Below are 26935 nucleotides of genomic sequence, written 5' to 3'. Positions count from 1 at the left end.
AACGATTGATTGATTGATTGATGAGTACTTTATTTAAGTAGATTACAATATATACTGGCTTATACACTTATATACAATAGCTTACAATACAGCAAAATTATAGATGAATTTACATAATATAGACTAAGAAAATAATTATTGAACTGTATTATATGAAAAAGCAATTTGTAATATATAACTATAGATAATAATCATTTGTATGAATCTACATAAATTGGCGGAGCTTTGGACATATCAATGTCCCATCTTTGGAAGAATTATAAAAAATATCTCCCACTAACTCTCTACCAAAAGTTGGTGGAGAAAGAGAAGAGAAGGAGGAGTGAGAGAGAGGAGGAAAAAGAGAGAAGAGGAGGAGGCAAGGAAGGAGGAGAAGGAAGATGAGAGGAAGTAGAACAGGAAGGGAAAAGGGAGAATGGAAGGATAACAATCACGAAGGAGATGAAAGGAAGAAAAGAGGCCGAGCAGGAGAAGAGAGAAAATAGGAGGAGTATCAGGTGGAAGAAGAGAAAAAGGAGAAGGAGAAGGAGGAAGAGAAGAAGAAAAGGGAGTCGAAGGAGGAGAACAGGTTGAAGAAGAAGAAGAAGAAGAAGAAGAAGAAGAAGAAGAAGAAGAAGATGATGATGATGATGATGATGATGAAGAAGACTAAGCATGAGAAAAATATGAAAAATGATTTATTGAAGAAGGGGAAAAGATTAGAAGAAGAAGCTGAAGAGGATGGAGAAGAAGGAGGAGAAGAAGAAGAAGACGATGATGATGATAATGAAGGAGATGGTGAAGAAGTGGAAAAGATTAGAAGAAGAAGCTGAAGAAGATGGAGAAGAAAAAGGAGAAGAAGAAGAAGACGATGATGATGATGATAATGAAGGAGAAGAAGAAGAAGAAGAAGAAGAAGAAGAAGAAGAAGAAGAAGAAGAAGAAGAAGAAGAAGAAGAAGAAGAAGAAGAAGAAGATTATGATGATGATAATGAAGAAGATGGAGAAGAAGTAGAAGGATAAGAAGATGATGATGATTAAGAAGAAGACGAAGAAGGAAGTGAAACTGAAAGAGAAGGAGGAGGAGGAGAAGGATTGGAATGAGGAGGTGGAATAGATGATAAATAATAAATAAATTGTTGATATATATTTACCTGCATTCTGTAGGGAAACTCCCTGAAATAGAAGTCTTCCCTGTCATAGAACTCAATAGAGTACGAATCAGCCTTGGACAATTTTCTCCTCTGTAATCCTTCCTTGATGCATGTGATACCATAGCAGGCTCCAGCCAGATATGCCATGAAAACTAGCAGAATCAGCATTTTCACCTGCCATTTATTCAGGTAGTAGGTCAGGGTATCTCTGCGGAAAACAATGAAATTCTTTCAAAAATCAAAAACAGATAACTACATAACTGAGAATGAAATTATCTCAATAATGAGAAAAAAATCAAAATTTATTAATTGACTGAGCGAAGTGAGGTCTAAGATTCAAGTCGACAGTTTGACATTTCTCTTTATGTTTAAATTAATGTTCAAATGTTTTATATGTTGCGCATTTACGGCAAAACGCGGTAATAGATTTTCATGAAATTTGACAGGTATGTTCCTTTTCCAATTGCGCGTCGACGTATATACAAGGTTTTTGGAAATTTTACATTTCAAGGATAATATAAAAGGAAAAAGGAGCCTCCTTCATACGCCAATATTGAAGTAAAAATCAGACTATAGAATATTATTCATCATAAATCAGCTGACAAGTGATTACACAGATGTGTGGAGAAGCCAGTCTATTGCTGTATTTCCATAAGGTCTATAGTTTCAATCAGGTACTTGTGGATGAGAATACTGCGTGAGGTCTACTGTTCACAGAACTACAAGTTAATTACAGTACGCGGTCCATAGTTTTGCCTCAGTGACTTTGATCTTTGAAACAGCATATAAGCAAGGTATGGTTCGCGGGGTAATATTCTTACTTTTTCAAAAACTTCAGGCTTCAGAGACCCTAGATCCCTAGATGGAGGAAGCTCCCTACACACACACATTCTTCATGAATGAGAGAGTTGCAACGTATCACCATAGAGAAACAATAGCATAAGTAGATATGCCATGGTATAGGGCGTTTATGTCGCAACTTTTACTGTTATCTCAAGCCGATTACTGTCGATTATTGTAGATTTTTACTGTCTTGACCGGGTAAGAGCGTATGAACAGAACAATATGAAAGACTACCAGCGTCAAACAGCTGCATAGAAAAGAGCTACGTGGTCCATCAGCTTGAGATAACAGTGAAAGTGGCGACATAAACGCCCTATACCATGGCATATCTACTTAGGATATTGTTAATCCATGGTATCACCAACAATGGAAACAGCATGTTGAACGAATGTCAGCTGATAGGCTGTGCTCTGCTAAAAGGACCTAACTCCAAATAGCTCCTTGTGTATCTTTTCGGATGCAACACGTTGCTTTTGAGAAGATACAGACGAGCATCTGTTACTTATGAGAAAATACATTACAGCTCCTTGTGTATCTTTTCGGATGCAACACGTGGCTTCTGAGCAGATAAAGAAGAGCATCTGTTACTTATGAGAAAATATATTACAGCTCCTTGTGTATCTTTTCGGATGCAACACGTGGCTTCTGAGCAGATACAGAAGAGCATCTGTTACTTATGGGAAGATACATTAAAGCTCCTTGTGTATCTTTTCGGATGCAACACGTTGCTTTTGAGGAGATACAGAAGAGCATCTGTTACTTATGGGAAGATACATTAAAGCTCCTTGTGTATCTTTTCGGATGCAACACGTTGCTTTTGAGGAGATACAGAAGAGCATGTGTTGCTTATGGAAAGATACATTTTCAAAGATGTTTGATGTTTTTGAACGTGTAATATTGTAGTCTAGTGGCCCTCTGCCAATAGGCAAACCTTCAAGACCCCAACTGTAACTATATTCAGCATGATTTTTGCGTAAATATAAAGGTGCGTACAGATTTACGAGCCGCGAACATGATCAATTAACTATTAATCAGCTGACTTTACCTGTATTTTCACAGAAACGGTAAGATATAGATATAAAAAGCTTGGCATCAGCTGATTAAAAGTGAATTGCTCATGTTCGCGGCGCGTAAATCTGTACGCACCCTTAAGACTTTCTAAATCCCTCAAACTCTCAAACTGTCAAAAATTATAGTACTTGACTAGAGGAACACGAATAAGCCATCAGATTTGCAAAAATATACAACTACAATTTTCAACTCATTATTTTGGATATCATCATCACATTCACTTCAGGGATTAGGTTTATTGATTAACCTGTTCCATATACCCATCTCTTTCTTGGTCTCCTACATCTCTTTTTCCAGTAGGTCTATAGTTTTGGACTTCAAGGGGCATTCTATCCAAATGACTGCACCAGTTGCGTCTATATTTTATAACCAGTAGTTCTGTGAACAGTAGACCTCACGCAGTATTCTCATCCACAAATACCTGATTGAAACTATAGGCCTTATGGAAATACAGCAATAGACTGGCTTCTCCACACATCTGTGTAATCACTTGCCGCTGATTTATGATGAATAATTCTACAGTCTGATTTTCACTCTGATATTGGCGTATGTAGGAGGCTCCTTTTCCCTTTTAATATTATACTTGAAATGCAAAATTTCCAAAAACCTTGTATATACGTCGACGCGCAATTTAAAAAGGAACATACCTGTCAAATTTCATGAAATCTATTACCGCGTTTCGCCGTGAATGCGCAGCATATAAACATTTAAACATTAAGAGAAATGCCAAACCGTCTACTTTAATCTTAGACCTCACTACGCTCGGTCAATTATTCCATGCAGAGGAGCAACCGATAAAACATGTCTTATACCATTATTTCTGATTCTATCAACTCCAGTGCACTAATTAGAAACCTCATTTCTGCATCTTGAATTCGACTGTCCATTCTACGTGTGTGAATCCAATTCTCACTTCCATATAGGAAAGTCGGAACTGCAATAGTATTATAAAACTTTAGTCTCGTTTCCTGTTGTGTTTAATTTTTGAGGTTTCTATGTAAAGTGCCACATATTTACTGGAACTTCGAAATTTCGTCATTACCAAGAAAGTTGAAATTTTTAACTTGTTCTATTATTTTGGATAAATTATAATGCAAAAAAGCAGACATGACTGTGAAATACTGACCTGAAAAATGCCATAAGTGCATTTTCTGGGTTGTCAATCGGATTATCAGGGTCCTTTGGATTGATTCCCCAGAACAGAAAGCTCTATACAGCCATGATCTCTTTCCTGTAAATTAAAATCCAACAAATATTAGATAAGAAATATTCCATAAGCTTTTATAAACGTATACTTTCCATAGATTTTCATATTCATTTAGCCAATAAAATAAGCATACAATATATTATAAACACCAAAGTTAATAAGATAATTAACACCAAAGTTAATCGAATACTGCCATTATAACGTGTACCTCACTATAGAACAAGAAAAACCACAACATAATACAGTATCAACATAACATGATACAGTATCATCTCAACTTGATACAAAACACCATAGCTTGATACAAAACACGATTGAGCTATCTGTTTTGTGGAATGATAGACAAGGATAGCAACACCAATGTTAATCAAATACTGCCATTATAACGTGGACCTCACTTTAGTACATCATCTTGACACTATTAATATTTACAATAATAATATTTATGAATATATACATACAATATATAATATTTTGACTCAGTGCCTACTGGCATCTAGTGGCAGATTTGAGCACTAATGACTCTAGAAACCGTCTCGACCAATCGGAAGCGAGCAGGTGGGGCTTGGAGGCGTGGCTTCAACTAGTCTACAGCTTGGCAGAAAGATGGAGCTCAAGAAAGAGGAAGATAATGAAGAAGAAGTAGAAGATGGAGGAGGATGAGAAGAAGAAGAAGAAGAAGTGGAAGAAGAAGAACAAAAGGGAAAAAGACGATTTAGAAGCAGTCGAATACTTTAGACTACAATCTGAGATATTGAGAAATAATTCAAGATCAATTGGAATAAGTAGCCCATGTGTAAAAATCTTACAGAGAGTGTGAGAGTGTGAAAGACAGAGAGAAATAAAGATTGAGATGTAGTGAGAAAGAGAGATTGATTGATTGAGTACTTTATTTATGTAGATTACAATATATACTGGCTTATACACTTATATACTACTAACATTTTGTTAATAACTTTGGTGTAAACGCAGCTTTAGTTTCTACTCGATCGGCTTTTGTCTGTTTGTTTGTACCGCAGTTACAGTCGCAGTTATGATTGATTGATGATTGATTGATTGATTGATTGATGAGTACTTTATTATGTAGATTACAATATATACTGGCTTATACACTTATATACAATAGCTTACAATACAGCAAAATTATAGATGAATTACATAATATAGACTAAGAAAATAATTATTGAACTGTATATGATATGAAAAAGCAATTTGTAATATAATAACTATAGATAATAATCATATTGTTATGCATCTACATAAATTGGCGGAGCTTTGGACATATCAATGTCCATTCTTCGGAAAGAATATCAAAAATATCCTCCCCACTAACTCTCTACCAAATTGACCGATTTGGATGAAATTTGGTATACAAGTACTTTGAAATAAGACGCGTCGACGTCTGTAAAAGGTTTTTTTGAAATTTTGCATTTTAAGGATAATACAAATAGAGAAAGGAGCCTCCTTCGAACGCCAATATTACCGTAAAAATAAGACTATAGAATTATTCATCATAAATCAGCTGTCGAGTGGATTATTATTGATTGCATGGAATGAATATCCCAATGTAATCAATTTGGTAAAAAACCAGCGTCGTGGGGCCTATTAATTGCAAGCAATAAGGCATGCGATATTGATAACTCCATTTTGAGGCATGCAATATTGATAACTCCATTTAGCTTATTATTTTTTCTCCCGACTTTTCTCTGCTTTCAACTCTGTAAGCTTTTAATGCTATTAGCATAGCTGTTTACAACAACTTATTAGCATTCTAATGTCAATATTACCGTGAAAAAATACTATAGAATTATTATAAATCAGCTGTCGAGTGAATATCTCAATGTAACCATAGAGAAACAATAGCATAAGTAGATATGCCATGGTATAGGTCGTTTATGTCGCAACTTTTACTGTTAACTGAAGCCGATAGTCCACGTAGTTCTTTCCTGTGAAGCTCTATGACGCTGGTAGTCTCTCATATTGTGCCGTTCATATACTCTCACCCCAACAAAACAGTAAAATTCGACAATAATCGACAGTAATCGGCTTGAGATAACTGATAGTCCATGTAGTTCTTTCCTGTGAAGCTCTATGACGCTGGTAGTCTCTTATATTGTGCCGTTCATACACTCTCACCCCAACAAAACAGTAAAATTCGACAATAATCGATAGTAATCGGCTTGAGATAACTGATAGTCCATGTAGTTCTTTCCTGTGAAGCTCTATGACGCTGGTAGTCTCTCATATTGTGCCGTTCATACACTCTCACCCGGTCAAACCAGTAAAATTCGACAATAATCGACAGTAATCGGCTTGAGATAACTGATAGTCCATGTAGTTCTTTCCTGTGAAGCTCTATGAAGCTGGTAGTCTCTCATATTGTGCCGTTCATACACTCTCACCCCAACAAAACAGTAAAATTCGACAATAATCGACAGTAATCGGCTTGAGATAACTGATAGTCCATGTAGTTCTTTCCTGTGAAGCTCTATGAAGCTGGTAGTCTCTCATATTGTGCCGTTCATACACTCTCACCCCAACAAAACAGTAAAAACCGACAATAATCGACTTGAGATAACAGTAAAAGTTGCGACATAAACGCCCTACACCATGGCATATCTACTTATGCTATTGTTTCTCTATGATGTAACTTAGTAGAAAATCAGCTGTTGTGTGGACTATCAGTTGCATACAATTAATAACTGAGAGGCTCAACTGACACTTAGGCGACTGAGGTGGAGAAGAGACGGGACTCTAGTGGAGAGCATGTGTTTTGAAATGGTGACGTCGCGGAGACTAGAATCGACTGGTCTGAGTGTCACCATTTGGAAACACATGCTCTCCACTAGAGTCCAGTCTCTTCTCCACCTCAGTCGCCTAAGTGTCAGTTGAGCCAAAGTAACATAGTACTTTCTCTCGACCTTTCTCTGCTTTGAACTCGGGCTGACCTGTTGCCAGTATGTCTTGAAGGAGATTAAATTTTGTAGTTAGCATTTTTGATACACCAACCCCAACAGCCATTAGCCGTTTTCCCACCGATATCTCGCCGACACGACAGGACAGGACAGAATTTACTCTGATGGACAGTATTGACTGAGGAGTCTGTGGTTTATAAATGCGCGAGGTCTACTTTTCACAGAGCTACTAGTGCCATAGAGAAACAATAGCGTAAGTAGATATCCCATGGTATAGGGCGTTTATGTCGCAACTTTTACTGTTATCTCAAGCCGATTACTGTCAATTATTGTCAATTTTTACTGTTTTGATGGGGTGAAAGTGTATGAACGGCACAATTGAGAGACTACCAGCGTCAGAAAGCTGCATGGGAAAGAACTACGTGAACTATCGGCTTGAGATAACAGTAAAAGTTGCGACATAAACGCCCTATACCATGGGATATCTACTTATGCTATCGTTTCTCTATGCTAGTACTCACTGGAATAAAGACAATATGATACAGTATCAAAAAAGTATGATACAGTATCATGCCAACTTGATACACAACACCATAATTTGATACAGAACTTCCAAACTTTGAATGAATTCTACAAACCATGGCATAAAATGTATAAATACTCACTGGAATAAAGACAGAATATCTGTATAGCTGGGAACGGACTGAGTATTCCAATGGTTAGACTGACGATATCAGTTACCGAAGTAATCGTTATTGAAACGGCAGCCTCGGATAAGGTACGTGCCACCCGTTCAGGCACTGGAAGGGTGACCGGTGTACGCCGCCATGCTGCTAGCATCACAAACGTGTCGTCTATTCCGATACCTGTAATTAGATTAGATTAGATTTAGATCAGATTAGATTGACTTAGTGCCGGTTGCACAACAGCCGGTTAAATTTTAATCGTGATTAATTCCACGAGAGCCAATCAGAGAAACCGTCTTATCAAGAAGGCCTTCTCTGATTGGTTCTCGTGAAATTAATCAAGGTAAAAATTTAACCGGCTGTTGTGCAACCAGGCCTTAGATTAGAATAGATAAAGCTTAGATGAGATTTGATTAGACTATAGTGAGGTCCACGTTATAATGGCAGTGTTTGATTAGCAATGGTATTGCTATCTTTGTCTATCATTCAACAAAGCGGATAGCCCTATCTCTTTCTCGCTTTGCTCTGTTGACAGATCGTCTTTTAACAAAGTAGAATTGATGATTAATTAACAAAATATTTCATCTTGATTATGAAAATTCATTATGAAGAATATTAATTCTTGCTTAAATAAAATATAATTTATTATTTTATACGAGAATGAACAGTTAATATGACATCAATAAACTAGTATCAGCTACCATCTATAGAAGGCATTGACAAGACAGAGGGTTCGGCAACGTTATTCTCCTATCTTTATCCACTGCCATTATAACGTGGACCTCACTATAGCAGGTAACCCGTGCTGCGCAAGGGTCTAATTAGAAACTTGATCTACTGAAAACTTGAAAAATAGTCCTATAACCATCCTCGGTGAATTGAAAATCTATATGCAAAATGTGAAGTTAATGAGTTGAGTAGTTGAGACGTGATGATGCGTCATTCGTGAATTTCCTATCCCCTACCTGTATAAGCCAGTTCTTTCCTTTACTATATTATATATTAGATTGGATAAGTTTATATTTATTCATTTAAGTGGATTATCTATAATATATTATGCTAACTCAATACACTATAGTGAAATTCACATTATAAGTCAGTAGAGATGATAGGAGAGCATGGTTGCCAATTCTCTGTTACCACTGCCTTCTGTAGTAAATAGCTGATAGCTACCGGTATATCTGATGTGATAATGACTGTTCATTACTGTTTGAAATAATCAATTATATTTTATTCGTCGAGTAATTATATTCTTCAATGATCAAATAATAAATATCCATAATTGTGATTGGATATTATGTTAATTATTGATATTTTTACATTGTTGAGAGACGATCTGGCAACGTTGCAGAGCTAAAAAGGATAGCGCTATCTGCTTTGTGGAATGATAGACAAGGATAGCAACACCAATGTTAATCAAATACTGCCATTACAACGTGGACCTCACTATAGCAATTAGTGTTCGACAATATGATACAGTATCATCTCGTCTTGATACACAACACCATAATTTGATACAAAACAGGATAGAGCTATCTGCTTTGTGGAATGATAGACAAGGATAGCAACACCAATGTTAATCAAATACTGCCATTATAACGTGGACCTCACTATAGCGATTAGTGTTCGACAATATGATACAGTATCATCTCAACTTGATACACAACACCATAATTTGATACAAAACAGGATAGAGCTATCTGCTTTGTGGAATAATAGACAAGGATAGCAACACCAATGTTAATCAAATACTGCCATTATAACGTGGACCTCACTATAGCAATTAGTGTTCGACAATATGATACAGTATCATCTCGTCTTGATACACAACACCATAATTTGATACAAAACAGGATAGAGCTATCTGCTTTGTGGAATGATAGACAAGGATAGCAACACCAATGTTAATCAAATACTGCCATTATAACGTGGACCTCACTATAGCGATTAGTGTTCGACAATATGATACAGTATCATCTCAACTTGATACACAACACCATAATTTGATACAAAACAGGATAGAGCTATCTGCTTTGTGGAATAATAGACAAGGATAGCAACACCAATGTTAATCAAATACTGCCATTATAACGTGGACCTCACTATAGCAATTAGTGTTCGACAATATGATACAGTATCATCTCGTCTTGATACACAACACCATAATTTGTTACAAAACAGGATCGAGCTATCTGCTTTGTGTAATGATAGACAAGGATAGCAACACCAATGTTAATCAAATACTGCCATTATAACGTGGACCTCACTAAAGACGTTTTATCTATCATTTTTGAAAGTTTTAATATAAATTAAAAAACTTACTGCACATAAGTAGGGGTGAAACAAGGTTTATTCCAATGAAGGGTATACCAAAATAGACAGCCAGACCAAATCCTGATACAGTCCCCATAGCTGCTGAAATATTGCCAAGTAGTCCCAGCAGTGGTTTGGATCTCACCTAAAATGTCACATACAAATCAAATAATAAATAAATTTATCTCCTTTCAAAAAATACAAACAAGCAATTAAAAACATAAAAAGTACAAAATATCTAAAATACAATACAATACTTTTTGTGTAGTTGAAAAGTGGATATTGTGGTAATTATTCATATTGAATGAAATAGTATATTATTATTATTATTATTATTATTATATTATATTATTATTATTATATTATTATATTATTTATTATTTTATTATACGTGGATACAATAACGAATCATATAAATATGATTGGGAAGGAACAACAAGCTTGGCCCAAAACTATTACATTCCTAAATTTTGATTACATGTCCAAAAAATAGGTTATGTTTCTTCTGTTAGAAGTTCAAGCTCAACTTTCGTCAAAAAATAAATATGAGATGCAAATTTTAAATTTAGAAAAATTAAAACACCAAATTATAGTTAAATATTACACTTAATTATCACTGCATATTGTATTAAGTTATTTTATGAATTTTGAAGCCAAAAATACACACAAATTCTCACTAAGAACAGCTGATGATCTATTTCGCACCTCGAGCAGAAAATGAGATTTTTCCGGCTCGAAATGGGTTTTCAAGTCCGAGGCCGTAGGCCGAGGACTGGAAAAGATTGAGAGCCGGAAAAACATTTTTTCCCGTGGTGCGAACGCTATTTTTCGCTACACACAAAAATAAACAATATAATAATATATAATATAATAGTTAACACTCACATTTGCAACATAACGGTTCTTTACCATGGCATATCACCACACAATGATACAGTATGACCACAATATGATACAGTATCAACACAATATGATACAGTATCATGTCAATACATTTCGATACACAATTCCATAATTTGATACAAAACTTCCAAAATTTGAATGAATTCTACAAACCATGGCATATCATGTATTACTCTCTGGGATAAAGACAGAATATCTGTATCATATCCTCATGAATGATACAGTTTCAACAAAATATGATACACTATCAACACAACATGACACAGTATCAACACAACTTGATACAGTATCATGTCAACTTGATACTCAACATCATAATTTGATTCAAAACCTCATCTCAACTTGAAGATGCCCTATACCATGACATATCATCATAAATGATACACTATCAACACAATATGATACAGTATCACCACAACATTATACAGTATCAACACAATATGATACAGTATCATCTCAACTTGATACACAACACCATAATTTGATACAAATCTTCTATCCATGTTAATATACTCACCCAGTCTAACATCATAGACGTGATAGTACTAAAAACAGCCATGATAACAAAGGTGGATCCAAAGTAAGGCACCACAGACTGTGTGTTCTTCTCAAGCTCGATGTCCAGGGTTCGTGAGGCGAACCTCGATGTCGAGATGTGTTTGAATCGACCTGCGTCCTCTGCCTCGCCCACAGCGTCTAGGAACGCTTCTTCCCAGCGTGCTCCTCTGTACAAAATTAGAGAAATTATTTGTACAATCAATCAATTAAAAGAAGTAAAAATAGTGAATGAATCGATCAAATCATTAAAAAAATCATGAAACCAACATCAATATAAAGTACTACGTCTAGGAATGGTTCTCCTCCCCACCGTGCTCCTCTGTGAAAAATTAGAGGAATTAGTTGATTGAAGCAAGTGAAAATTATCAATCAGTTGATCAAAACTAGTGAAAATAGTCAATTAGTCACTCAAATCATTAATTGATGAGTCTCAATTGAATAAAATCTGGTGTGGTACACTCACACAACTTTCCTTGCTCATTGAACTGTAAGCCTCATTCTTAGACGAGAATAATTTAGGGGAATAACATAATGATGATTGGCGGCAAAATATTTGCAACTACAGACGATCAGACTACTTTATATGTGTATATATAACTGTTTTCAGAGTACTTTTCCCTTTGTGTAAATTGTGAAATTCGATGATTTTTTTGAAATTCGTCAAAACAGCTGTTCTACAGATGAAATATCTTGACTATGACTGTGTTATTTTTATAAACTGCTCTACCTACCCACGGTATATGGAAGAAGACGGTAGGTGTCACGCGCATGTTTGTGCTAAATGTCCGGTGTAGCTGACGTCATTTTATATCCAATCATCTGTTACTAACAAATAAGTTTCATAAATTGCCAATAGATGTTAAAAACCTCGGTTGGTGGCGGTGACGCAATCTAGCTGGCTGGCCACTGCGCACACATTTCGTGGCCTCTACAGTTTTCATCCAAATACCGTGTACTTACCTACCTCATGCACGAGAAGGAGGTTACAAAGTCCATTTCTCAAGGATGGGGTGGACCCCATTAGTACCCCAAGAGAAAGACTCATGTCAGTTGATAGGGCTTATAAATAGCTATCCATGGTATGAATTTGAAGAAAATCGTTAGAGCCGTTTTCGAGAAAACCGTGAAAAAACGACTTTTTAGTCATTATCCGCCATTTTTCTCAAGAATATTACAGAGCTCCTGGAATTTTCCAAGAAATGAGACTCATGTCAGTTGATAGGGCTCATAAATAGCTATCCATGGTATGAATTTGAAGAAAATCGTTAGAGCTGTTTTCGAGAAAAACATGGTTTTTTAGTAATTATCCGCCATTTTTTCCGCCATCTTGAATTGAATTTTATTGAATTTCTTATTGTCAGATCCTTATGGTATAAGGACCTTAAGTTTGAAATTTCAAGTCAATCAGTTAATTAGGAATGGAGTTATCGTGTTCACAGACATACACACATACACACACACACACACACACACACACACACACACACACACACACACACACACACACACACAACACCCACACACACCCACACAGACAACCCAAAAATCATGTTTTTGGACTCAGGGGACCTTGAAACGTATAGAAATTGAAAAATTGGGGTACCTTAATTTTTTTTGGAAAGCAATACTTTCCTTACCTATGGTAATAGGGCAAGGAAAGTAAAAATCACATTAATAGAACTACTGTGTCTTAGAGAGCTTCTTCCCAGCGAGCTCCTCTGTCCATAATTAAATAAATTATCATCATCATCATCATTGTCATGGATTGGGCTTTTCAAGCCTGTTCCGGCGGCCATCTCTTCCTCGGTCTGCCAATACTTCTTCTGCCTATTGGCTTTGGAGTAGGGCATTCCATGGAAACGTCTTCATGCATTCTAAGGACATGATCTGACTACTTATTTCTATAATGTTTTCATCAAACTCAACACTGGTTGGACATCACATTCTCTCTTTATTTTTCATTCCGAATCCGATCCCTCTTGTGCATCCTTTGACTTGTCTAAGGAAACGCATCTCTGCTGACTGTATTCTTGATTCAAGCTTCCTTGTCAGCACCCATGCTTCACTTCCGTAAGTCAAAGTGGGTATCGCCATTGCTCTATAAAATTTGATCAAGGTGTTCTCCCGGGCTCTACCTTTAAGGGATCGAGTGATAAAGGAATTATTTGATCAATTATTTATTTCATTGGCAATTACAGATCATAATTATATGATTGGGAGAAGAAAACAGGCATAGCAGCAAAACTGTCTTCTCCCAAATTTTTACAAATAAATGTTTCAAAAAAGAATAAGGTTAAGATTACACTTTCACTTCAAAAAGTCCAATTTCCACTCCAAAACTAATGACTAAACTGAAAATTTTGAATTTTGATATTTAAAAACTGATAAAAAACAAAAATATTTCACTCAAATCTCTATAAATTGGAAATGTTTGAGTAATTTTGCAAAATTTTGAGCCAAAAAAAACACAACTTCAATATTGAACATCCAATTGCAAAAATTCAGTCTCTTTCCAAAGAAACCTTGGATATTTTTAGAGACATTAGGTGGTCATATTAACAAAAAGAAGAGGAAATAATAAATTAATTGATCAAATCATTAAAGAAATCATGAAACCCACATTAATTTATTGCACCGGGTCTAGGAACCCTTCTTCCTAGCGTAACAAATATTAATTACTTTGTACAAAATAGAGAATAATTTATGAAAACAAAAGGAATTGATGAATCGAATCATTGAATAACTATCGAATTAAGCTAGTGATCCTCTGGGTTGGAGAACTCGCTCAAGAACAGACCGTTGTATTGCAATCTTTGAAACCCGCAACTTTAAATCATTCAGAGTTGGTGAATATCATGCAAAGTTAGTAGACAGAAGGTTGGTCACTCATCTGTAGTATTTTAGTTGAAATGCGATTGAAGTGGGGGAACTGCAGCCGTGACGTAGGCTGTAGTACAGAGTAGGCAGAATATCGCATTCTTGAAAATCATACGGTGACCTATAGTCAAATTATATAACACAAACATTTTCTGACATGCAAGCTTTCTGTTTCTGCTTTACAATAATTATCAAAACATTTGAATAATACAAGCATTTTGCAATATAAAAGCAAAAAACCCACCTCCTAACCTTCCCTTTCAAACCCTTAAGGTTTCTTTATCTTCTAGGTCATGTTTATATTTTGTAGTTTGGCTATACATCAGCTTGTGAATTTCGGGGATGAGATATTTTGATTCTCGTAGGTAGAGCATGTGCTCGATACCAGCATGTGTTCAGTGCATTTATATGAATGAAATTCATTGGGATTTATCGGGATCGGTTTATTGTTTTATTGAAATGCATTGGTTTATCAAGATTTGTTATGGGTTAATCTGAAATTAAAATAGTATTACGTTGTCTACTAACGCTTTTCCAGCTCATTAACTTTTTCGTGTCACGTGTTTAGATTCTTGAAACACTTTCAACTTCATTTTATTCATACAAGTTGAATGAACTTGAAATATTAAACAAACATCATTAGAATCGGTGATTAATTCGCTATAAGTATGGAGAATTTTTAAGTTCTAGATCAATCTTGAGGGGATTAAACGACGATGTATTTGAAGATACATTGAATAAACTGTATGCTCAGTGTGGTTACTCTATCACTTTTTTACTACACGTGACGTCACGCTGGCGTTTCCCCCACCACTTCGAATCTTTCACCTGTGAGTGATCAACCTTCTGTCTACTAACGTTGGGTTTCATCAGGGTTCCTATTTGAAATGAAAAACTACTTGACCCACATTTTATTATCTTTTTCCATCATAAATACTTTTAATATGAATAAAAAACTCTTCAATCAGTATTTATTTATTATGAAATCAATTAAAAATGGCATCAGAAGCCGAAACATGTTGTGAAGAAATAATTTAAAGGGTACTCGGATTTATATTTTTATTAATTTTTGACCCTCATATGAATCCAAATCCATTTTTGTAAATGAGAAGGTGGTCATGTGATACATGATTTTGATACAGAGTTCCAAGAGAAAATGAATGGCGAAAACCGCACATTGATATCTCAACCCGCATCAGTTTGAAAAGTTGTAAATTATGTTGTAAATTAACCAGCTGAAATAATGTGTCAGAGTATGAAGGTCTGTCTGTGTGATAGCTCCTCAGACCAGCTGTTATAGAATAGACTCACTGGGAAGTCTAGCCTCTGCAGCCAACATCTACTGAAATATCGCCCCATCGTGACGTCATCATTGGATAGAAAACTTTCAGATTGTGTCTCTATTACATCTACTGTCATATTGCCCCATCGTGACATCATCATCGGTTAGAAAACATTCAGATTGTGTCTATTACATCTACTGTCATATTGCCCCATCGTGACGTCATCATCGGATGGAAAACTTTCAGATTGTGTCTATTACATCTACTGCCATATTGCCCCATAGTGACATCATCATCGGATAGAAAACTTTCAGATTGTGTCTATTACATCTACTGTCATATTGCCCCATCGTGACGACATCATCAGATAGAAAACTTTCAGATTGTGCCTAGTACATCTACTGCCATATCGCCCCATCGTGACATCATCATGGGATGGAAAACTTTCAGATTGTGTCTATTACATCTACTGCCATATTGCCCCATCGTGATGTCATCATCGGATAGAAAACTTTCAGATTGTGTCAATTACATCTACTGTCATATTGGCCCATCGTGACGTCATCATCGGATGGAAAACTTTCAGATTGTGTCTATTACATCTACTGTCATATTGCCCCATCGTGACATCATCATCGGATGGAAAACTTTCAGATTGTGTCAATTACATCTACTGCCATATTGCCCCATCGTGACATCATCATCGGATAGAAAACTTTCAGATTGTGTCTATTACATCTACTGTCATATTGCCCCATAGTGACGTCATCATCTGATAGAAAACTTTCAGATTGTCTCTATTACATCTACTGTCATATTGCCCCATCGTGACATCATCATTGGATAGAAAACTTTCAGATTGTGTCTATTACATCTATTGCCATATTGCCCCATCGTGACATCATCATTGGATAGAAAACTTTCAGATTGTGTCTATTACATCTACTGCCATATCGCCCCATCGTGACATCATCATCGGATAGAAAACTTTCAGATTGTGTCTATTACATCTACTGTCATATTGCCCCATAGTGACGTCATCATCTGATAGAAAACTTTCAGATTGTCTCTATTACATCTACTGCCATATTGCCCCATCGTGACGTCATCCTCGGATAGAAAACTTTCAGATTGTGTCTATTACATCTACTGTCATATTGCCCCATCGTGACGACATCATCAGATAGAAAACTTTCAGATTGTGCCTAGTACATCTACTGCCATATCGCCCCATCGTGACATCATCATGGGATGGAAAACTTTCAGATTGTGTCTATTACATCTACTGCCATATTGCCCCATCGTGATGTCATCATCGGATAGAAAACTTTCAGATTGTGTCAATTACATCTACTGTCATATTGGCCCATCGTGACGTCATCATCGGATGGAAAACTTTCAGATTGTGTCTATTACATCTACTGTCATATTGCCCCATCGTGACATCATCATCGGATGGAAAACTTTCAGATTGTGTCAATTACATCTACTGCCATATTGCCCCATCGTGACATCATCATCGGATAGAAAACTTTCAGATTGTGTCTATTTCATCTACTGTCATATTGCCCCATAGTGACGTCATCATCTGATAGAAAACTTTCAGATTGTCTCTATTACATCTACTGTCATATTGCCCCATCGTGACATCATCATTGGATAGAAAACTTCAGATTGTGTCTATTACATCTATTGCCATATTGCCCCATCGTGACATCATCATTGGATAGAAAACTTTCAGATTGTGTCTATTACATCTATTGCCATATTGCCCCATCGTGACATCATCATCAGATAGAAAACTTTCAGATTGTGTCTATACATCTACTGCCATATCGCCCCATCGTGACATCATCATCGGATAGAAAACTTTCAGATTGTGTCTATTACATCTACTGTCATATTGCCCCATTGTGACGACATCATCAGATAGAAAACTTTCAGATTGTGCCTAGTACATCTACTGCCATATCGCCCCATCGTGACATCATCATTGGATAGAAAACTTTCAGATTGTGTATTACATCTACTGCCATATTGCCCCATCGTGACATCATCATCGGATAGAAAACTTTCAGATTGTGTCTATTACATCTACTGTCATATTGCCCCATCGTGACGTCATCCTCGGATAGAAAACTTTCAGATTGTGTCTATTACATCTACTGTCATATTGCCCCATCGTGACGACATCATCAGATAGAAAACTTTCAGATTGTGCCTAGTACATCTACTGCCATATCGCCCCATCGTGACATCATCATTGGATAGAAAACTTTCAGATTGTGTCTATTACATCTATTGCCATATTGCCCCATCGTGACATCATCATCAGATAGAAAACTTTCAGATTGTGTCTATTACATCTACTGCCATATCGCCCCATCGTGACATCATCATCGGATAGAAAACTTCAGATTGTGTCTATTACATCTACTGTCATATTGCCCCATCGTGACGACATCATCAGATAGAAAACTTTCAGATTGTGCCTAGTACATCTACTGCCATATCGCCCCATCGTGACATCATCATTGGATAGAAAACTTTCAGATTGTGTCTATTACATCTATGCCATATTGCCCCATCGTGACATCATCATCAGATAGAAAACTTTCAGATTGTGTCTATTACATCTACTGCCATATCGCCCCATCGTGACATCATCATCGGATAGAAAACTTTCAGATTGTGTCTATTACATCTACTGTCATATTGCCCCATAGTGACGTCATCATCTGATAGAAAACTTTCAGATTGTCTCTATCACATCTACTGCCATATTGCCCCATCGTGACGTCATCCTCGGATAGAAAACTTTCAGATTGTGTCTATTACATCTACTGCCATATTTTCCCATCGTGACGTCATCATCGGATAGAAAACTTTCAGATTGTGTCTATTACATCTACTGCCATATTGCCCCATCGTGACATCATCATTGGATAGAAAACTTTCAGATTGTGTCTATTACATCTATTGCCATATTGCCCCATCGTGACATCATCATCAGATAGAAAACTTTCAGATTGTGTCTATTACATCTACTGCCATATCGCCCCATCGTGACATCATCATCGGATAGAAAACTTTCAGATTGTGTCTATTACATCTACTGTCATATTGCCCCATCGTGACGACATCATCAGATAGAAAACTTTCAGATTGTGCCTAGTACATCTACTGCCATATCGCCCCATCGTGACATCATCATTGGATAGAAAACTTTCAGATTGTGTCTATTACATCTATTGCCATATTGCCCCATCGTGACATCATCATCAGATAGAAAACTTTCAGATTGTGTCTATTACATCTACTGCCATATCGCCCCATCGTGACATCATCATCGGATAGAAAACTTTCAGATTGTGTCTATTACATCTACTGTCATATTGCCCCATAGTGACGTCATCATCTGATAGAAAACTTTCAGATTGTCTCTATCACATCTACTGCCATATTGCCCCATCGTGACGTCATCCTCGGATAGAAAACTTTCAGATGTGTCTATTACATCTACTGCCATATTTTCCCATCGTGACGTCATCATCGGATAGAAAACTTTCAGATTGTGTCTATTACATCTACTGCCACATTGCCCCATCGTGACGTCATCATCGGATAGAAAAATTTTCTGTGGAGTTTGTTTAAATTGTCTTTCATAGCAGATTGTGTCTATTTCAGCGGGAGGTTACCATTGTCATAAAATAATTTACTTCCATCTGAAATAGACACAATCTGAAAGTTTTCTATCCGATGCTGACGTCACGATGAGGCGATATGGCAGTGGATATTGGCTTCAGAGGCTAGACTTCCCAGCGTGTCTATTCTATAACTGATCTAAGGAGCTATCACACAGACAGACCTTCATACTCTGACACATGATTTCAGCTGGTTAATTTACAACATGATTTACAACTTTTCAAAGACCTTAAAGATGCATGGACTCACATGCAGCGCTAGTGTCGTACTTGGAATTGAAATCGGCCATTGAGGGGGCAACCTATAAGATTATTACATACCAATGCCTTTGTAATCTATAGTATTACAAATATATAGATATAATATCTCGTGCTAAAATATCCCATGGCGGCCTTCAATTTCAAGTAAGAGCTATCATTGGGAAGGCATAGGCATTGTGGGTCTATATCTCTTTAAAGTCTTTGGGTTTAAGGATAGCTGCCAAATTTCCTCAGCTGATTTTATGAATGAATGGTTATAAAAGCTGTTTTAGATGAATATTCATTTAGTTACCTTTGGTCCTGAGTTGGCGTATCAGCCGTGACAAAGTAGACGAGCTGTAGAGAGGGTACACTGACAATAAGGCCATCGTCACTGACCACTGTCCCCCCAAAGTAGACGGGAAACGTGTGCGCGTCCCACGTGATCGGGTTGAACATTATCGGGAAGGTCAGGTTCAGGGTTCGATTCACTACCTGAAAATCACACAAAATAAAACATTTCGTATAAGTTTACTCTGCTGGAAATGAAAAACGTTTTAAGTTAATGTATGGAATATGGTAGAAATTGAATTACATCCTATTACTATTAAACGAGCCACTTCTGTTTATATGTTTAGATGTTTAGATATTTGGATGTTTATATGTTTTCGCCACACTGCACAGAAATCAGCTGTTTTCCAGTCGCTACGTAGATCTGAAAGACATTGTTTGCAGACGACTCTCGTCTGACGTCAGAACAGGTATATTTCCGGCCTTGGCCGGAAAGAGTACCCTTTCCAGCCGCTAACATGGAACTAAGAAAGGTGATCAAAAAACTTCTCATTATTATTTTGTGTTCATTATTCAATAATTCAAACTTTTATAATAATCTCATCTTATTGTCATTTGAAATAATAAAAAAGTATAAACTCAACCTCCCACATAATTGAATGTAATCTTTTAGGTTATTTAGACAAATCAGAATAAAAAATAAAATTACTTGGACAATTTCCTGATATTCAGATTACCTCAGATTTGCTAGAGCTATGACCTTTCAGTTTTGCTTTCGGAAGTGCCTAATAAACAATTATTCTCATATATTTATATATTTTTTTATTTTTCTGTGTGGCGAAAAATAGCGTTCGCACCATGGGCAAAAATGTGTTTTCGGCTCTCAATCTTTTCTAGTCCTCGGCCTACGGCCTCGGACTTGAAAACCGATTTCGAGCCAGAAAAGTCTCATTTTCTGCTCTAGGTGCGAAATATACTATTGTATTTCACCAGATCTCGAAAATGGCTCTCACGAAATTCAGAACATAGTAGGTTTATAATATAAAGATTCGATTGCACTAGGTCTCATCCCTGGGAAAACTCGCTGAAGGATATTAAAAGGATAATTATTATTCATCCTTGGAAGAACAGCTGATAATAATTATTTCGTCGTCTGTTGGTGATGGAAGTGAGTGAGCGAGTTCATGTGTGTGGGACTGTGTCAAAATTATGACTCAGCTGTTGAACTTTTGTAATCATTCAATCAGGTACTTAGTGCCGGTTGCAAAAAAGCCGGGTTATTTTCAATCCTGATTAACAATTACAGTAGATCCATCTTTTTGAAATGGTTTTCTCTGATTTGGTTCACGTGAAGTTAATCAGGATTAAAATTTAACCAGCTTTTGTTAACTGGTCAACTTTGTAAGGGAAATTTTTGCCTTCCCTTTGGGAATAAATCTCAATTTACTGTGATTAGATAGAACATTTCTGTATGAATGTTATTTTAATTTCTTCTTTCGTAATACATTTTTTATGCTTTTGTGCTCCAGAGCGAAGCTCGGTCCCCGATATTTATATTGAATGAAAAAGACTAAGAAATTGTCAAAAAACCACTGATTTATTGATAACTAGAAAGACCGGTTTCGGTTATTACACCATTTTCAATCTCTGATAAACTAAACTAAATACAAGAGCAGCAGAATTTATACTAGTAGGCGAGAACTGCTATTGGTCGAGGGCATGAACGCCTGCCATTGGCCTAGCGTAAATTGAGAATCTATATGCGAAATTTCAAGTTAATCAGTCGAGTAGTTGAGACGTGAAGATGCGTCAAAGTTAAGTAAATTTACTTTAAATCTTACCTCATCCATGATAAGGTCCAAATTAAGTATGTCGTTCTCGAAACAGTGGTCAACCCATTTGGCACAGATGTCGTCATATCTGTAGCTGATTCTGTCCTCCCCAAACACTATGCTTGCATTTCTCACAATGGCGTCCAGATCTCTCAACTCCCTCCACGCCTCCACGGACAACAGGTTGTCGCCGCCGTCACGTGGTATCACGATCACACGCCCGAAACGCCCTGAAAAACCACCGAAAATAATGAGTTTACGATAAAAAACTAGTTAACTGGTTTACTTTCAACTAGTTAACTGGTTTACTTTCAACTAGTTAACTGGTTGACTTTTAACTAGTTATCTGGTTGACTTTTAACTGGTTAACTGGTTCACTTTTAACTAGTTAACTGGTTTACTTTTAACTAGTTAACTGGTTGACTTTTAACTAGTTAACTGGTTGACTTTTAACTAGTTATCTGGTTGACTTTTAACTGGTTAACTGGTTCACTTTTATCCAGAATGTACTGTATTGATTCACATTATAAAATCAGCATCCTATTAACATTGGTGTTGCTATCCTTGTCTATCATTTGACAAAGCCAATATAGTGTGGTCCACGTCGTAATGACAGTGAATAAAGATAGAAGAATAGCGATGCCGATTCTCTGCATTAACTAATTATAATTCTACACTGTCAAAAACATAATTGTCATCGTTGTGGACCTAGAAAAGGATAGTACCACCGGCTTTGTCGAATGATAGACTAGGATAGCAAAACCAAAGTTGATCAAATACTGTCATTATAGAGCTATAAATAAATAAATAAATAAAATTTTACTGTCGAAAAGCCTTTACAGCATAGACAACGTCAATATATAACATAACAACGATAAGTTCAAGTCACATACTTCTACAGTAGTATATACACAATGCTCATGTAATGATGGTTAATATTAACAAATAGAATAACAACAACAATAAATATATTTGGACGTTTCTACTATAGTATCACAGTAGAGTGATTTAATTTAATTTATTTATCGTCACATTACATAAATTTTTGAGTAACACTCATTTGACTGATGACATGTCAATACTAGAACAAAATTATATTTAAAAGACTTAGTTCTAACTTCTTGAAAGTAAAAAAAATAAAAATACACTCTATGATGTATCTCATCAAATTCACATGGAAATGAAAGTCACAAAAAGTAAAGTTACACTCTACAGCCCCTTTTCACTAATTAAAATTCGGCAGCAGAGTATAGGGCTTTCTCTACTAGCATTTTTCTGACTGTTAGTTTGAATTTGTTTATTGAATCTAGATTTCTGATGGCTGCAGGTAATTATTAAAATAACGTATTCCAGAGTAGAATGGAGTTTTTTCTAGAGCTGTGTGCCTATGTACTGGAAAAGCAATGAGACTACTATTACGTGTATTATACCCGTGATTATCTGTGCAGAATTGAAATTTATCTAAATTCTGTTTAACAAAAACTAACAATTGATAGATAAAAATAGATGGTAGCGTTAGAATGTTTCGGTTTTTGAAGAATGCTTTGCAAGAATCTCTTGATCTCAATCCACAAATGACTTTACTCTCTGAAACCTAATACTAAAGTGTCACTTTTTCGCTCTCGGTAGTAAAAAACAGAAAAACTCCCTAGGGAGTAAAAGTGACTCCATTTAAATAACATGGGGAGCATCTCTATTTTGAAACTTACATTGTAATAGGTTAGAAGGTCTGAGCTCAGATGAGAAAGCATAATAGAGGTGTCTGTCATTAAGTCAACTGAATTCAATACCACAACCAGAAATTTGATTAACTCATGCAATATATGTTTGTATGATAGTTATTATATTCTTAATATCAGTAGAAGATGAAAATTTATACAATTTTTAATATATATTATTCTATTCAAAATACCAACCAACAAATATTTTTTATCTGCAATTCAAATCTGAACTGCGTGATCTGGAGTCAGCCATTTTTGGTAGCTGCTCAGCTGATATAATTTTTACAACTTTTGCTGATAGATAGCGCAATCGGCAGTGCCAATCAGACGACCGGTTTTTAGGTTTTAGATTTAGGTTATGTTGTTAGGAATCATTGTCACCAATACGTAAGTTATTAGAATGATTTTATTCGCAGTTTCTATAAAAAAATGTAGATGGAGGAAAAATGTTGTGTACATCACGAGCGAAAAATACTTTTTCTCCCTCAGGAAAATTGCTGCACTCGGCTTCGCCTCGGGCTTCAAACTTTTTCCCACAGGGAGAAAAAGTCATACTTTTCACTCTAGATATACAAATAACTATTTCTGGATTATAAAAATTTTACCGCTATCAACAGAATTGATGAAGAGAAGTTGGATTTAGATAACAAGATAATCAGACTAACCAACACTTATAAACAGGTACTAATTATTTACTAACATATATTTACCAGGCACTCATCAAATTCAGTCAGTTTATAAAACGGATGAGGTCCACGTTATATCGTAATTTTATACAATAATTGATACAATATTAATTTGTAAATAAATAAATGAATGAAAGAATAAAATATTAAATACATACCAGCCCGAGTAATTCGCGTTGGATTGAATCTACTACTGTAATTCATCTTGAAATAATGTTCAACAATTGCCCTCTCTGTCTTTCCAGGACCCTCCTCTGGACTAAACAGGTATTCAGGGTCCATTTCATACTGTATTCTTTGGTATCTGCAAGAGAGAGATGGAAAATAACAGACAAATATACAATAAAATTGAAGAGAATCTGTAGAACTTTAGTAATTCATTTCAATATTGTGGAATGAACAGAAATTAAAATTCAAACAAATGTAGTAGTAGTTCTGTGAACAGTAGTCCTCACGCAGTTCTCTCATCCACAAGTATCTGGTGTGACCTGTTCACCGGCTTCTCCAGACATCTGTGTAATGCATGCAATGAATAATCCACTTATCACCTGATTATGAATAATTATATAGTTTGATTAATCCTATCTTCAGAGTAAATGATAATATCATAGAGAAACAATAGCATAAGTAGATATCCCATGGTATAGGGCGATTATGTCGCAACTTTTACTGTTATCTCAAGCCGATAGTCCACGTAGTTCTTTCCTGTGAAGCTTTATGACGCTGGTAGTCTCTCATATTGTGCCGTTCATACACTCTTACACGGTCAAAACAGTAAAAATCGACAGTAATCGGCTTGAGATAACAGTAAAAGTTGCGACATAAACGCCCTATACCATGGGATATCTACTTATGCTATTGTTTCTCTATGATAATATGTATATTGATATGGGAGAATGGAGGAGATTCCTTTCCCTACTAATAGTGCATATCCTATTATATTAAGCGAGCGAATTCTGTTTATATTTTTTATCTGGTTATCTGGCTATTTATATGGTTATATATTTATGTCCAACGGATCTCGAAAACGGCTCTAACGATTTTCAAGAAATTTGGAACATAGTAGGTTTATGATATAAAATTAAAAATTCGATTGCACTAGGTCTCATCCTTGGGAAAACTCACTGAACGACATTAAAAGGATAATTCATCCTTGGCTGAAACAGCTGAGACTTTCGTCGTCTGTGGATAGTAAAAAGTGAGCGAGTGATTCTGTGGAAAATCAAAATATCGCATCCCCGAAATTCATAAGCTGACGTATAGCCAGCTGTAAAATATAAACACAATCATTTTAGAGAATTGTGTTCTGTTTATCAATAAATAAAAATAACAAGCGAAGCTCGGTGCCCCGATATTTGTGTAGTTCATGCAATGAATAATCCACTTGTCAGCTGATTGATTATGAACTAGTAGTTCTGTGAACAGTAGACCTCACGCAGTATTCTCATCCACAAGTACCTGATTGAAACTATAGACCTTATGGAAATACAGCAATAGACTAGCTTCTCCACACATCTCTGTAATCACTTGTCAGTTGATTTATGATGAATAATAATTCTATATAGTCTGATTTTTATTCTAATATTGGCGTATGAAGGAAGCTCCTTTTTCCTTTTATATTATCCTTGAAATGCAAAATTTCCAAAAACCTTGTATATACGTCGACGCGCAATTAAAAAAGAAACATACCTGTCAAATTTCATGAAAATCTATTACCGCGTTTCGCCGTGAATGCGCAACATATAAACATTCAAACATTTAAACATTCAAACATTTAAACATTCATACATTCAAACATTCAAACATTCAAACATTCAAACATACACCAAAGTTAATAACAAAATGTTAATAACATAATCCTTATAGATTCTATTACATTGAACATAACTTATCATACACATGATGAATATATGTGTGTTTGACAAGTTCCGTTCAATCTAATAGAATCTAAAAGGATTAAGTTATTAACATTTTGTTAATAACTTTGGTGTAAACCCAGCTTTAAACATTTAGACATTAAGAGAAATGCCAAACCGTCGACTGAATCTTAGACCTCACTTCGCTCAGTCAATTATTTATGATGTTCAAGTATTATGTGTTAATAATAATATCGAGTGACCTGGCTGGCTCAGGTCTGGTGTCAGAGTTTTCAGGTCGCAACTGATCAATTTCAGGGCCTCTCACATCACCCAATGACTGCTTTTTCAAGCAGCCCGGTCCGACACTTCAACGTGTCCATTCGAAACACTAAAATAGAATAAGTACAGCTTAGGACTTACCCTGTGATGCACAATAGCGTAAGTAGGATGGGTATAATAATGAAATAGCCTGGAGTTCTTCCGACTTGTAAACCCAACTTGTAAAATAATTTCGTTAAGGTGTCATCTACGAACGTTTTACACCGGCAGCCCATTGTAAAACCTGTGAATAAAAATACAAGATTAGAATCAGAACTTGTAAATTGAAAAAAAAATCATACATTAAAAAATATTGAATTCATTTTATGTACAAACTATAAATACAAGCATAGAATTGCTATAGTGGGTTCCACGTTATAATGGCATGTTTGATTAACAATGGTATTGCTGTCCTTGTCTATCATTCCACAAAGCAGATAGTTCTATCCTGTTCAGTATCAAATTGTGATGTTGTGTATCAAGTTGAGATGATAC

At 35.9% G+C, this 26935-nt stretch overlaps 1 protein-coding gene across 1 annotated transcript in view; it reads right to left on the bottom strand.

Moving 5' to 3' along the window:
• Positions 1–26705, bottom strand: part of LOC111053768 (patched domain-containing protein 3) — a 34007-nt gene extending 7302 nt beyond the window's left edge. Inside the window, 10 exon segments of the mRNA XM_039441136.1 lie at positions 1134–1341; positions 4174–4243; positions 4246–4278; positions 7835–8035; positions 10178–10313; positions 11589–11796; positions 20047–20228; positions 21866–22086; positions 24422–24567; positions 26543–26705. Of these exon segments, the coding sequence (XP_039297070.1) occupies positions 1134–1341; positions 4174–4243; positions 4246–4278; positions 7835–8035; positions 10178–10313; positions 11589–11796; positions 20047–20228; positions 21866–22086; positions 24422–24567; positions 26543–26676 (1539 nt within the window). The 5' untranslated portion in view covers positions 26677–26705.
• Between the last annotated feature and the right edge of the window lie 230 nt (positions 26706–26935).

This window comes from Nilaparvata lugens, chromosome 14 (genome assembly GCF_014356525.2).
Source record: "Nilaparvata lugens isolate BPH chromosome 14, ASM1435652v1, whole genome shotgun sequence".
NCBI lineage: Eukaryota > Metazoa > Arthropoda > Insecta > Hemiptera > Delphacidae > Nilaparvata > Nilaparvata lugens.
The sequence above is the reverse complement of the archived record's forward strand: the minus strand, read 5'-3'. Positions and strand labels throughout refer to the sequence as shown.